The sequence below is a fragment of the Bacillus rossius genome, chromosome 1 (genome assembly GCF_032445375.1).
Source record: "Bacillus rossius redtenbacheri isolate Brsri chromosome 1, Brsri_v3, whole genome shotgun sequence".
NCBI lineage: Eukaryota > Metazoa > Arthropoda > Insecta > Phasmatodea > Bacillidae > Bacillus > Bacillus rossius.
In genome coordinates, this window is record NC_086330.1 from 99,718,282 (window position 1) to 99,734,188 (window position 15,907).

The window sequence follows — 15,907 nt, forward strand, 5'->3', positions numbered from 1 at the left end:
TAGTTATACAAAATATTGCATGGGCATTGATAACATAGGAAATCAGAGATTATGGCTAGTAAAGATTTATTTTAGTAGTTACTTTCAGTATAATTTACGTTCTTTGTTTGCTTTAATAAATTTATGGATTATTCCTTAAATACATTAAATACATAAAAATATAAAAAATGAGTCTAATGGTCATTGCCTTGCTTAAGCTGTTTGTTAGTGATGTAAACTTTTACTATATAATCCCTTTTTCATATCCTAGTTGCGGCAATTAACATTAATTTTTTGTTTAGACACGTTCATACACATTGATGTAGACAAAAGAAAATGATTGTAATATTCTGGGGATAAATCTTAGCCCATTAATTTTTATAAAATGCTTAAAATGTTTATTTACAATAATTTATTTATACAAGATTATAATATAAGATCATGGTTTACTTTCTATGGAGGGCTGAATAGCTTGTTTAAATTACATTTTATGATTTTGAAATAATATTAGGTAACCTAAACATTATTTCTCCAGTGTCAAAGCTGATATATGATAGTTAGGGACAAAATTTTATAGTTTTGTTTTCAGACCGATTTCATTTTTTAAAACAGTAGATTTCAGTGGTATTATTTTTATATTTATACATTTTCTTTGTTTGTAAAAATAGCGCATTAGTATTCAACAAATATGAAACTTCCTTCCTTCCTTCCTTCCCATTTCATTGCTTTGTGGTATACGAACTTGCGCTTCAGGGTTTTATGTTTGTATGAACGTGCTTTCCAGTGTTATTCAAATTGTATCGCAATCCACCATGTGATCTTGTCAATGAGACAATCTGAGACAGGACAGGGAAGACTCCGGGAAGTAAGAGTGTGGGAACGCTGCTGTGCCGCGTCCCGACCGAGTGGCAGAGGCGGGACTCGAGCGCGTGTGCGGTTCCCAGGGTCGGGCCGCGGACCTCAAGTACGTGGAGGGAGCGGCGCGCATGATCGCGGAGGTCGCCACCTCCAGCAAGATCGTGGTGGAGAAGAGCACCGTGCCGGTCAAGGCTGCGGAGAGCATCCTCACCATCCTGATGGCCAACCAGAAGCCGGGTGTCACCTACCAGGTACTCGACCCGTCGCTAGCTTGGACCTGTAGCTGTTGAGACATATAAGTTACAAGCTTTCATTCATTACACTTGTGCTGGTTTTTTAGATGTAATCAGTTTCATTAATCAGACCAGGTGTCTACCGGTCATGGAAGTCACAAAGTTACGAAAAAGTAAGGAAACTGGAGGACTGGGCATGAAAGTCCCAAAAATGTCCAAAATAAACAGTAGCAGTTCTGGGAGTAACAGAACTTTTTGCTAAATGGCATTTTGATTTTGATGCTTCACTTCAGCATATACATAGTCCCACATAAAATATAATTTTTTTGAGACTATTGACTTAGATCTTGTAGAAATCATCTCTGAAAAGGTTAAGCTTTCTAACTTAAAAATATGTACTTCCCTGTAATTAATATTTTGCCTATTATACTTATTAAAAATCACCCTGTTAAATAAAGAAGAATGTAAGAAAAATTTATCTTGTCATAAGGTTCAAAAAAAGTCTGAAATTTCTATGTATATTTTATTTATTTCGAGTAGGTTTTTTCTTAGTGCAATATCACTGTAACAGCAGATGTTCATGGCAGTAAAAGAAAGTTTATTTGACGGGATACTATCAAAAATAACAAAAGTTTATTAACAATGTGTAGCTTCATTTTAAATTTTTTTATTAATTTTTCTTCAACCTTTTTCTTCATTTAAAATTTGTCCTTTTAAATTAAACTCATGTGTTGTCAGTTGAAAGAAGTGTGAGACATGCTGCATTAAGTTTAAATTTTATGCAGTTTTTGACAGGAGGGACTGTCACTGTCCATTGAAAAGTGTTAATTACCTAGTTGGAATGCATTGTACAGTGAAATCTCAATACAGCATATGTTAGGCACAAGATTATATGGTGAATTGTGATAAAAATGATGACATAAGACAGAAAAGCATGTCAGAACACAGCATAACACAGCGATGCAACTTAATACACCATATAGCACTGAAATGCAACTTATATCATGGAATTAAATAGCATTTAACCAAAACTTAATTCAAATAAAAAAAGTCATCTTTTAATGTTTTAAATTCAAGGACTGTCATTTCCGGATTACAAATTAACAAAGTGCATGAATCAGAATTTCTTTTTTTTTTTTTTTTATTCTGAATCACTTTTTGAATCACTTTTAAATCCCAAATGCCTGCTAATTTATATTTATTGTTCTAAATGTTTGTTGTATTAGAGTAATTTATTATAAATTATTTTATCATAAAAAAGCAGCATATCAATTTTACCACTATTTTGATGGAGTATGTATTACAAAACATCTTTTGTTAAAATTAAAAAAGTAACACAGAAATCTTCTGTTTTAAAAATGAAATTATATTAAAAATAAAAACATAAAATTTTGTCTGTAAGCATCCCAATAAAGCTTTGTCAGACTAAGAAAGATGCACCACAAAAGAGGACAGATTTTCTATGGGAGTCTTCAAACATCTTGTTCGAAAAAAATTGTTCATCATTACTCGGGTTCCATAATTCTAATAGACACGGGAAAAGTATTTAGTTGAAAGGTGGTAGGGGAACTGTCAAGACACATTGGTTTATGACCTGTGGCTATATGTAGTCCATAACAAATAATGAGAGGACTTTGAACCTAACTGTTGATGAATGTCATGTCTTGTAGCAATCTGCAAAAATATTTTTAAAAGTGAGCAATTCTTTTAAGATAAGTAGGATACTTTATACAGTAAAATGTCTCCGGTATTTTATGGTTCAGCACATTCTGTGATCCAACACTGATCGAGCAACTCCTCTCAGATTTTTTTGGGTGGATTTCGGCCATTGACCTTGGCTGTCAGGTTGTATTAAAGCACTTCCTATATTTTTAGTGCACTATATTTTTAGTGTATCCGAACTGTCAGTTTTCATTTCAGTAGAGTTTTTTTTCCTCCCCTTTTTCTGGTAGGTTACATTTTCCTAGTGATTTTTGGAAGGAGAGATCTGAATCACTGAGGTAACGTAATATTAAAGACTTTTTTTTTTAACTGTAACACTCGTATGTATTTTTTTATTTCTGTAGAGCAGTATATTACAACTATTTTTAATACCACTGTACTGTATAGTAATTTTCCTTAGATTATATTTATTTATATTTTTATTAATTTTAACCATGCCCACCAGCAGTTGAGAAATGTTTTAAGGGGTGAACAATATAATAACAATCAAACAAAAACATGTACATATAGACATTACAAGTACACAACGGACGATGCAGCCACACACTACATATAGATAGGCCCGCCTGCTGATGGACTCTGCAAACAGACTGGACTATCACCACATGACAAAAAAAAAAAAACATTTAAGACATGTACAGACAGATACATAAAATAAATAAATGATAACATTGCAAATACATGCTGACATTAAAAAAAAAAAAAATTAAAATAGAACAGATACAGTTATCTGATATATATATTAAAGAAGTTTGTATGAATTACTAGGAAAATTTTTTTAGTATTTGACTGTTAAAACTATATTGATGTTCGATAATCCAGCGTGGTTGTGGTTGTGAACCTGACTTTTTTTTATGCCCTTTCACTGTAATTAGTTTCCAGTGTATGTTTACTAACAGTAGCTAGCTAGCGGGTTGAATGGATGGAGTTGCGAGAGACGTGGTCCCCTGCGCTCAGATCCTGTCGAACCCCGAGTTCCTGGCGGAGGGCACGGCCATCAACGACCTGGTGCACGCGGACCGCGTGCTTATTGGCGGGGAAGACTCGCCGGGCGGCCAGGCGGCCATCGAGGAGCTGTGCTGGGTGTACGAGCACTGGATCTGCCGTCGCAACATCATCACCATGAACACCTGGTCCTCGGAGCTGTCCAAGCTGGTCAGTACACAGCACGCCTTGCAAGCTCCAGGGAGTGATGTCACCCACTGTTGCCGTATTGATGCTGCCCGGCTTGCTTTTCATACCATCAATAATTGTAAGCAGTCAGTCACTATTATTAATAACAATGCATCCATTAATTATGTGCAATGGTCAAACAGAAAAAAAAATTTTAATATTACATGATATAAAAATGTTTGATGGCAAAAATAGTTGAAACCAAGATAGCGTCTAGTTATGTTTCTTAAAAGTAAGAATTGAATATTATCACATGATGCTCTTGATGAATTACACCAAAATTCTCATTCCAAATTTTTTCTTTACAAAATAAAAATTTTTAAGTACTTATGTTGTATATAAAACTTTTGTGCTTTTTGTGTATATCAAGCAACAGAGCACACTGAAACAAGGACAGCGCTGATTGAGTAGGTAAATGCCACGTGTTATGTACCTTGTTTTTGTGAGTACAAGGTGAACTAAGTATCAGCCATGCCTCATTCAAGCATAGCCCACATTTTATGGAATGTTCAGAGTTATGGTTGGGCCAATCAAATCCTCAAATATTATCACATCTTTAGTATTCTTAAGATTTGACATTTGAGAAGAAAAAAATTATTTGAAGAAAAATATTGGGAGTCTATGTAGTAAATTGAAAAAATCACCACTGATGATTCTAAAGTCTTATTATGTTTCCAATGTATTTTGTACATTTAGTATGTAATTAGTTGAATAACATTACTAATGTATTGATTTGGGAAACTTATTTAGTCAAATGAACATTTAAAGGGTTGAATGTTTCAACTCTATAGTTAATATTTTAGATGTGTAAACATCTTAGCTCTCAGTATACGGCATTTGGTGGGAGTAATTTCATGAGTGGAACGTAAGTCACATGGAACAGAAATGTGTAAACACATTGCTGCCATTAGTGGAAGTCACAGAAATCTCAAAAAATGGCGGTCTCGGGTGATTTATCAGTATATATCGCTTTCGTGAACATCGTAGAATTTGCACGGTACATTGGTATTAAAAATTAAAATACTGTAATTGTATAATACCCTATAATACTGTTTTATAATTTATAGTCATAAAAAGATATAATGACAACTTAAAAAAAATTTTAATGCTAGCATTACAATGTTGAAATTTAGAGATAGCGCAGCGTTCATCATACTGTAGAAACACCAGAAATAGGTTACACATAATCAACGCCATGTTGAATAAAAGAATACTGTGAAAACATTTTTACTGTTAAGTCTTAAATGTTGAATCAGCTCAATAAGTTTACACACACGCACATACACACACACAAACACAAAAAAAAAAAAAACACAATTTCAAAAGTTGCGATTAGATCTCGTTGTGACTGGTAATGACTGCATTATTTTAAAGAATTATTGGTCAAATTTATTGTCTTAGTTTTGTATTATAAGTGTATTAGCAACATGAGAACACATGGATTAGTTCATTACCAAGGGTAAATGTTTACACATTACTGGTGAATACTGAAAGATTCACTCACATTTTTTTTTAAATCTCATGTACATTATTTTATTTTTGACCTTTGATACATGATTTCTGTTATGGGGGTTTGGCGGTGGGAGGGGAGGGATTCAGGGTGCTGTTTGTGATTCAAATTTAAGATTTGGATCAGAGAAACTTTGGTGTTGAGTATTATATTCATTTTTGGAATGACTACAACTGTAATTTTACTGTTGATAACTCGATATACTCTATATGTATATAAAGTCTTACTTAGATGATACCTTGATATGTGCTCTGGGTCTTATCAAGACAAAATTTTAAATAACAAACGATAAAAAAATTAATACTGCTTAGAACAGTTCATTCCAGGATGGTATCTCTTAGTTTCTATTCCTCCCCCTAAATTTTATGTCTTAGTTTCTGTGCCGTGTGATGACATGTTATGTACCGTATTTTTGTGAGTACCTCCCACACTCTTGTTTGATGTGCATCCTGATCATCAAAAGCTTGTTTAAAGAAAAAAAAACGCATTTCACTTGAGCTCAAATAGCCAAAATATGTTTTTATTTTATGCACTTGACAAGTAATTTTTCTGGTTTGGGATATTTTGCTTTTCTGCCACACAAAAAAAGTTGGCCAGGAAAACAAATAAGCATAATTTTTTTTTCTGTTTTCTTCCTCCCATCTCATGTACACAACTCAAGCACATCAATATGTTGACCCTTGGCCTGATTTTAATTCTCTGTCAACAATGTGTTCTAACATGCTCAGTTGTGTAAAATTATATTTTATAAAATCTTAATCCAAGGTTTTAACCTTAAAGAAAGTTAGCTAATGACTACTGCAAAAAATTAGTAAATTATAATAGCAAAAGGATTTAAATTGATAATAATTGTACCATTCACTTGGAATCAGGGATGTATGCTGAAGGAAGGGGGGGGGGGGGGGTAATGGGGAGGAAATATCCCTCTTGAAATCCTTAAAAATCTATCATTCCCACCAGCAAACAGCAGGCAAGAGGTTTTATTCCCTCCCACCCCAAATTAAATTCTCCATACAATCCTGCTTAGAATACAGTGTATTTGTAGTGCCCTTAGTGATGTGCATTTATACAGATGCAGTAAGTAGTTATGAATCTTTCACAGAAGAATTAAGGCATGTTCAATGCCATCACAGAAAGGCTGGAACATTTAAGATACATTCAAGTGTATTTTTCTGCTATGGCGCAGTTGACTTGTTATCTGGCGACGCTCCATTGTTAACAAGCGGAAGTGTTGTGGGAAGGTAATGGGGGTGGGGTGAATGTGTGATTATATTATCTTGGCAGCTCGACAGTTAGCGCAACTGTTCTGATTTAATGCTGCATACTCTGTCGGGTGTACGACATATGTTTGTAATGCTAGAGCTGGTCTGATGTACGTACATTCCCAGAGCTCTTTGAGACCAGATATGTGGGCGTTGGTGAAGTTTGAGGGGGTAGGGAGGAGCTGTCCATGTTTTTCATCCTTTTTCCACAAAAAAACTCAATTGTGAACTTTTGAACCTAACTTCCTATGCAACCATTGGCTGGTATATGTTGGCAGACATGATAAAATTTAAGCTTTTAGTTATAAAATTTAATTGAGTCCATTTGCAATCACATTCAGAAAAAAAAATTTTGGATGGTCATATTAGGAATAGAATTTATTGTGTATTTTTGCTGAAGTATTTTTTTTTTTTTTACTTTGAAGAGGCACATAATGTTTCTTTTTTATATATATATATATATATATATATATATATATATATATATATTCTTCCATAGAAGTGATTTTTTTACAGGTATGTATTGTGGAGTTTTTTTTTTTTTTTGAAAAAAAAAACCTTAAGTATCTATGAGAATGAACTGCCTCCTAATTTGGTTTCACTTTACAGCATTTATTTTATACCACAGATCTGTGTTTCTGTAGGTCTTATATATTGCTAATAGGTTCTGTAGTATTTTTTTCTTGTTTCTCTACCTCTATATCATCTTTTGCATTTAAATATTTTTCAGCCCATATGAAGTCAAAATTAAAACAGAGGTTTTTCTGTAATGAAGTATTGTTTTCATTGAAGAAGGTTACAGTTTGTGTGTTAAAAAAATGTCATATGTATTTAACAAATGAATGTAACAGACTTGTAATGATGGGTAAATGATTTTATTTGAAGAGTTTTATTTCATTTCAGGCAAACAAAGAGAATTTTCAATTCTAAGTACACAAATAAACTTCCAAATACTACAGTTGAAGAAGTGTCCGCTTTATTTTTTCCTGCATAGTAATATTAAACAATAAATTATGTAGATCTAAAATCTTGAACACTTTTGAAAAGTTTTTTTTATTTAAAAGTTTTTTTTCTTGTTTATGTCTAAATTTTTAAATCCTGTGTTTGATATAAAATTACAATGTAGTGATTTTATTATTTCCATAATATTTTTTGAAGGATACCAATGCTGTATTTCCCCCTTTCTGTAGAGCAGCATATTTTCAACATTTTGGTTTTAAATAGAGTGAAGTCCAGAATAATCCAAACTTCGGTAATCTAAAAGTCCGCTTAATCTGAAACTTTAAGTCAAAAATAACCAAGGTTACAAGAAAACCACAGTGTTACTAAATAATACATATAAAGCATGTATAGTTCTGAAAATTACAAGAAAAATTCAAAGTTACTCAATGTATTGAACAACTTAACTTTACTGTACTAGGCAGCGTTCCGCTCTCTTATCACGTTATTGCACATTTCATCCCGAGATTTGGTTATTTTTAAACATACCTTATAAAATAAACTGTGTGATCACATGTAAGAATACATATTCATGTAATCACGTAATCACGCATTATTAGAGACATGCAAAAGGTGTGTTTATTTTGCGATGAAAAGTGGTGTTATTTTCCCTTAAAATCGGTGTTATTTTTACCTAAAAGCGGGTTTATTTTTTTTTTAATTTTTGCGATTTCAAGTGTAAGAAATATGAAGAGAACATTGTAATATAATTGCACCATCAGTTGAAACATTATAAATTAAAATTACACAAATATAGGTTAAAAAGACACAAGTTTAAGAACTCAGATTCTAAATTAAGTCAACCCAATAATTTCAGAAGCAAAGTACTTTGACACAACGTTTAACTTTCAAATGAAATAATAGCCATTGTAGCTAAATTTTCTTATTTCAAATTAGTTCTCTTGTCAGTGAGAACATTAATGTATTGTAACAAGAAGCGTTCCGAATCAACGTTTGCACACAACATCCACACTGCTTCTAGGCACCTGTCAGAAAATTCAGGTTGTGAAAGTTTTACAACTTGAAGTGCCTTCACTACATCCACACTACTTTCCTTCATTTGTTTCTCAACTATCTGTTTCAACTCTCCAAAACCGGTGATCAGCTCCTGGCGGTCCATTTCTTTCAGAGTAGAAACATTACACAACTTAGCAAGCAAAATAGGGATCATGTCTGTAATCAAAATATTTTTTTGGATCAAAGGCAGTTAAGGGTTTTCAAAGTCAAGTCTGCTTGGATCTGTAGCCATCAAGCTGGTAAGCTTCACCAGAGATTTTGTAGACACTTGCACTACACTTATTTTCACAGCAGCTGCTTTCGTGGTGTTCATGTGGTCCAAAACTGGTTTTGTTTTGTCAAAAAAATGCACTGCTTCATGTTTTCAAAGTTGCATTGCATCTGGGTAAACTCGCCATGCAAAATATTAGCATTTGGGTATCTCCAGCCTTCTAGCCTCGTTATTAAAGTATTTTCGGATTTAAAAAAAGTTTTTTTTAACACATATCGCCCAACTACTTATTAACCCTCGCATATAACCCACGATCACAAAATTCGTGCTCACGAAGTTTGGTGATTGCTTGAGGTTTCGGCATATTTTACACTTTCGAACTTCTGCTGAGAAATATGAAGACGTTTTCTATCACAAACTACAGTTTTTATAATATAGTTGCACTGTATACAACATTTTTAAACGAAAATTATCATTCTTAAAAAAAAACGTAATTGTTAAGTCTGTTTACAGTGAGAACAAATTAAAACAGTTTGCTTAGTCCATAGTAGATGCAAGATGAACAGTTGAGCGTAATTTATAATTTGCTTCGCGACACAAGCGCTGTAATGCACAAAATATCCAACAAAATGGCCGTACATTACTCTTTGACTCTGTAAACGTGCCTTCGAGAGAACGTGAGCGTATTAGTGCAGGAGTGCAGTTCGCCAAGAACGCGTCGTATCAAATAAATAATAAAACGTAAACATTGGCAAGTGTACTCTTTACGTTGATGGTGTTATCAGTGGTGACAACGACTGTTTATTTACTTTTTTTTAAGTTACCAAACGGCGGGAAAGTGTGGTTATTCGTGGTAAACAGACGTATTTCGCACAAAAAATTCGCGGTATCAGAAAATATGTAAAAGTGAGGTTATTCGTGTTAAACTTACAAATTTCGCGTAAAAATTCGTTTTATCGTAAATGCGAAATTTGCATGTCCCTACGCATTATATAATTAAGTTTATTTTTAGAATGATTTTGCTTTGTCTGACAAATTCATTAATCTTAAAAGCATCTGGTCCCAATCATTTTGGATCATTGTGACTCCACTGTACCATTGTACTGTGTATTATTCTTCTTCTTTGGTATTCCCATTAAAACTATGTTAACATTCAATAATGCTGCAGAATTGCTCTTACGGAATGGCATGGTTCCAAACATGTTGGTTGAAAGAGTAAAGACCTTGACGATGGCCCTTGCAGGCCGCGAACGCCTTCCTGGCCCAGCGCATATCCAGCATCAACTCGCTGTCCGCGGTGTGCGAGTCGACTGGGGCGGACATCTCCGAGGTGGCCCGGGCGGTCGGGCTGGACTCCAGGATCGGGCCCAAGTTCCTGCAGGCCTCAGTGGGTGCGTCACCGTCGTCCTGCCTCACTTGTGCAGTCAGGGGCGTGTGAAGACACCGTGTTGGTTTCAATAAACTGTTCTACAGTGAAACCTCCTTGGTGAAAACCCTGTTAAAACAAAACTCTCATTAATTTTTATGCAAAGCAAATATCAAACACAAAGTGAGATCTAATTTGCGAATATATTTTTCTCGGCAAGGCTGTATTACACTCACTTTTTATAAAATATTGGAATGAAATAAATAATATTTAATTTAATGTTTGTAATGATGATAAAACCAATTGGACCCAGTGTTTAAAACCACTCGATTGAAATGATAAAATAAAATAACCATGCATAAAATTAATTTTGTGCTTTCATAAAAGCAGACCTGAGTGTCACCTTTTAAGTTTTTTTTTTTTAGGAACTCACTTTATTCATGCAATAAAAATATAAAAACAAAAAATATTTTTTTCATACTGTAAAAAATATGTTATCAAAGATTATGCCCAATTAAAACATAATAATATTTAGGTTTTTACAGATATCACATGAAGTACAAAAAAATATCGTAAAACCTGCATTACCTTTTTAATAAACAGAAAGATAGCGAATTATTAAATTAAATACTAAAATATAATAAAAAAAATACTAAATTAAACAGTTTCTTGTTCTTACACACAGCACATAATTTCATTGGTCCCATACATGGATACTATCTATTGTCACTCTAAAAGAAAGAAGTTATATGCAAATTTCCTTACTGTGTTATAAATCTATGACTTACCATGTCCATGTGATATGTATCCTAAATCGGTGTTACTCTCAAATGTTGAGAAATGTAAACATGTATTCTATGAAATTTACTTTAGGGAATTTTTAACAGTGATTTTAAATTTCAAATGTACTTTCAAAAAATATGACAGTCACTAAAAAATGAAAAATCAATCATGTAAATAGGTTTCCTCGTATTAATTTGAATGATCATATCAATAAAAAAACTCCTTACTTTAGTTATGAGCATCTGCACCTGTGAAATAAAAACGCACAATTTCAAAGTTGCAAAATTTGGGCTTATAACTGAGAAGCAGCGATTCTTAGACATCCAGTGTTTTAAATCTTCGCAACAAATGCAAAGCTTCACAGCAGTCATAAAGCTTTGCATCACATTCGAAGCTTTATATACAATGACTAGCAAATTAACTGACAAAGTCAAATTGAATATTAAAAAAAGCTTCAATTTGATTCACTCAGTAAAAGCTTTGCTCAGGCCTAGTTAATACAAACATCCCATAATAATGTAAAGAAACAATTAAAGCTTCATCTAAAATAATTCTGATGCAATTGCTGTCATTCAGTGTATGTTGGGGGGCAAAAGCTTTAAAATTACCTATTCTTTCACAATGATGGCATGTCTCTTTGTAGGTAGTTTCCAAACCTTTGCTTGAATCCCTAAAAAAAAAGTACATTTTGGTGCTATACAAAATTGTGAGCAGCATCTCTGGACAGTAAAGCTAGAGAAGCATTCAGGTCTAGTTTACCTCACACAATTGGAAAATCTTTCTAATAATAGAAAACATTATGTTTATGCTTTTTAAATTCCTATTACCTAGAACTGAAACATATTTTCTATATTATTAACATTATTATTCTGTAACTCAGAAATGTTGTTAGTGCCTACTTAGGAATGCTAGGCCCAAGCCCTATCATGTAAACAATGTGGTATGTACATTTAAAATTTTTATTTTTCAGTTGTTTAATCTCAAAATGTTATTGAACATTCATTTAAAAGTACTTCAAATGTATTTAGACATATATTTGTACTGTAAATTAATTTTAACGGGAAGTCATAAAAATTTCCGATTGCTCGTAACTGCTGGAACTGGCCAGTTGTCGTGTAAAGGACGACTTACACCTGAATGTTCCTCTCAATGGAGCTCTTCTTGTTTGACGCTGACTCTGGTGTTGCGGTTGGCCAGGTTTCGGAGGTAGCTGCTTCCAGAAGGACATCCTGAACCTGGTGTACATCTGCGAGAGTTTGAACCTCCACGAGGTGGCTACGTATTGGCAGCAGGTCAGTTAATGCATCGTCTCCTGTCTCCTAGCTTACGCTGGAGAGCGATTTAAACGCCAGTGTCTTCTGTCCTGTTTTCACTTTAAATTAGTCGCTGAAAGTCATTTCCACAATGACACGTAAATGGACACGAATCTCACGGAACTTATCATCTACAATGGCATGCATGCGAACATGGACCCATACAAATTAGCTCGACAATGCTTAGCTCCTCCGTTCACATCATTCATGCGACCAATAGAAACAAAGTATTTGGCAGCGGTGATAGCCATGTTTGTTTGCGTTATAAATACATGACAAATTGTTACAAGCACAAGAAGCTTATTACTTTGTGGTTCTTTTTTTATTATATAAATCCGGACTTTTTTTTTATCTCAAAAATGTTTTTAAGGAAATTAATTTTTCGTAACAATGAATTTCAATCTCATTGGTTGCCGTTTGTTATGTTTCCGTGCATTGTATAAGCGACAGACGGATAGTGAAACATAGATAAATATCTTGCGGGTGTGAATTCATTTCCGGTTTTTACATTTTAGTGCCATTGTAAAATGGGCCTAAGCAAAATTAAGAGAAAATTTTTTTATGATTATTTATGTACTGAATGTTTGCGTTTTTTTAGATTTGTCTTTTGTAGTAATGTTAGGATATTTATGCGAAGCAGCTTAATAACACTATAAGTAGTAAACATTTTTAAAATGTTGTGAGCCCCTTGATCTAATTAATTGATTAATTAATTATTTGAATATATCTGAGTGTTATGAATTTTTATTTACAGGTACAAGTTCAATTTCTGTTTTATCGCAAAGCGTTAGGATGCACTCTCTATCACTTTGAATATTGTAACAGTCATAACATATTTGTGAAAAAAAATATATATATATATTTTAATTATCTTTAAAAAAAACTATGTGTCACTGTTAATGCATGTAGTTAGTTGATCAATGAAGGGAAACGGTAAAATATCCTTTATAGTTTTTTGTATTTTTTACTATTTCTCAATTTTGTACTTTTTGCCTCATTTGAATCTGATTTTTTTTTACTACAAACTTAGCATTTTTCACTCCCTTAGGGGTGAAATTTGTAATGGTGTATAGCTTGTGTGTTAATTAATTAATTATTAATTTTTTTTTCCAAATTGATTTAGCACTAAAGAATAATTGTACTCAATATGAAAAGTATTTAAACTATTACAGATATAAAAATATCAGCGATCTTTCGTTGTTTATTTGGGGTAGGACTGTACATGAGCCAGCTACAGTTTTTGAGTACAGGCGTTTATTTGTGTGGTTTTACTAATATATATTAATGTAAATGTAATGCTCTGTAATTATATAAACATATGGCAAGCCCAATGTTTTGGTCTTATAGCAAAATTTTTGGCTTTTGTAGCAACATAGGAATAACTTCAATGCTTCACATGTTTTACTTGGCAGACACAGAGGAAAAACACCCCTTTTTTGTATTTTTATAATATCTTACCATCAATAATTTTTTTTATTTAGAACAGAATTGACTAGGGCTGTGCGAATGTGACTTTTTCAATGCAAATCAAATGTGAATCAAATAATTTAAAATATTTGCGAATAGTGAATAATTTGCTAATATTTTCTAATTAAGTTCTAGGTATAAATCTGAATAAATTACAGTCAAAGTTTGGCATAAAATAAATTGTTGTTTAAAAGAGTAATGTTCTTTAGCTTTATATACATTTTTATTACTCAAGTAACATGTAAATTTTTATGTCTCTTCTAATGGTTTAGTAATAAAACTCAGTCAGTGATATAGAAATGTCTTCTTCAAAAGCCAAGCCTACACCTTGCCATTAACATTACGTAAATTGCAGTGCAAAAAGACCAATTCCTTTACATGTTCTGGATCCAGGCATTGCCTCTTGGAAGTGACAATGTTCCCAGAAGCAGAAATACAACGTTCTGAACTTCACTTCTTCTTCTTCTGAAAATTAAAAACTGCAAAAGTAGTTTATGAAAGTAAACAGATCTTCGATGTATCAGTTTTATTCTCCGCAATAAATAGTCAAGCGATTACCAATCGATATATCGAAGAGTTGTTTATTACAAGCTCGTAAGCATGGTCAATATTCCGTTCTCAGAGACTTTTGGAATCAAGCGTGTCAAGGCAAAATAATTTTTAATGAATTTGGTTTATCTTGTCTTTTTAATTTTATCTAATTATTTACGTAACATTTTCGGTAGTTTAAAAAGCGATTGCGCTGGAGCAATTCTAGCGACACAATTCTCTGGCCATGGGCCGCTCTGCTGGCCATAACCACAAACGGACACGTTTTCTTTTTTGCTGTAGCCATGATGGCCGCTGTGTTTACTTTTCTATTGTTTAAAAAAATTCTCTAGATTTGTATTAGTAAAATTAATAGAATGGTGACCAAAGAGTATGTGTGCATTAGTTTTTAAAGGTTATTATTGAAAGCTGATGCGCTGGCATTGTTTTAAATAGTTTTACACTTTTATATGGCACAAACATGGCTCGCCCAAAAATTGTGCTAAGGACAACTGGATATAATAAATTAATTATGCTATACATCACGTAAATTTTGCAGTAAAATCGTAAGCATTTATGATAATTTTCATGCTACATTGGCTTTAACTGTTCTCAGTATGCCCATTTACCTAACCTAAAATTTGATGTAAGTAAAGGTCCGCTTACAGTTTTTTTTTTCTTCCATTAAGTCTCTCAGAAAATGATTTCTCGAGGTTCGACATATTATTGTATCACACGTTTTGTCAAATAAAAGTAATATTTTAATACATTCGAAAACTTTCGAATATTTGAAATTTTCAAATACCTAATTTGGTTTCGAATGTGAATCGAATCAAATATTAGATTTGCACGAATATTTGCAATTTTGAATATTCGCACACCCCTAGAATTGACCCATTTTTAGCCTCTTTTGTGTGTTAATGTAGTTTATGAGCTACCTCTGGTCTGAACCTTATGAAAATTGGTTCACTAGTAAAGATGTAATTGAATAACAAACATCAAAACCTACAAACTTAACTTTTATATATTAATATGATTGCATCTGAAAATACAATGCTTATTTCTTATGTTAGGAACAATGATATGGCCATTCAACATCAGCAAACACACTGAACTTGGTAACATTTTGTAATTCCTGTTTTATACAAGATTATCCATACAAATAATATACCTATTTTCTTGTAAAAATCCTGTTCTCTTGTCTGGGAAGATACGATTTTGGACATAGTTTGTGCTCATTTTGTTTCTAGGTCATTGACATGAATGACTACCAGAAGTCACGTTTCGCCTCAAGGGTGATAGAGTCGCTTTTCAACACCGTGTCCGGGAAGCAGATCGCGATTCTCGGTTTTGCATTCAAGAAGGACACTGGAGACACCCGAGAGTCGCCGGCCATTCACGTCGCTGGGAAGTTGCTGTTAGAAGGCGCGAAACTCCACGTGTACGATCCAAAGGTACCAATGACATGTCAAGTGGATTAAATCAA

At 33.2% G+C, this 15,907-nt stretch overlaps 1 protein-coding gene across 4 annotated transcripts in view; it reads left to right on the forward strand.

Annotated features, from left to right (window-relative positions):
* Window positions 1-15,907, forward strand: part of LOC134540664 (UDP-glucose 6-dehydrogenase) — a 46,428-nt gene that overhangs the window by 13,812 nt on the left and 16,709 nt on the right. For all 4 annotated transcript variants that reach the window (XM_063383539.1, XM_063383547.1, XM_063383563.1 and 1 more), the window contains exons 4-8: window positions 924-1,088; window positions 3,750-3,947; window positions 10,208-10,355; window positions 12,311-12,405; window positions 15,672-15,875. In XM_063383539.1, coding sequence (XP_063239609.1) covers window positions 924-1,088; window positions 3,750-3,947; window positions 10,208-10,355; window positions 12,311-12,405; window positions 15,672-15,875 — 810 coding nt within the window. The remainder of the gene's footprint in view (window positions 1-923; window positions 1,089-3,749; window positions 3,948-10,207; window positions 10,356-12,310; window positions 12,406-15,671; window positions 15,876-15,907) is intronic.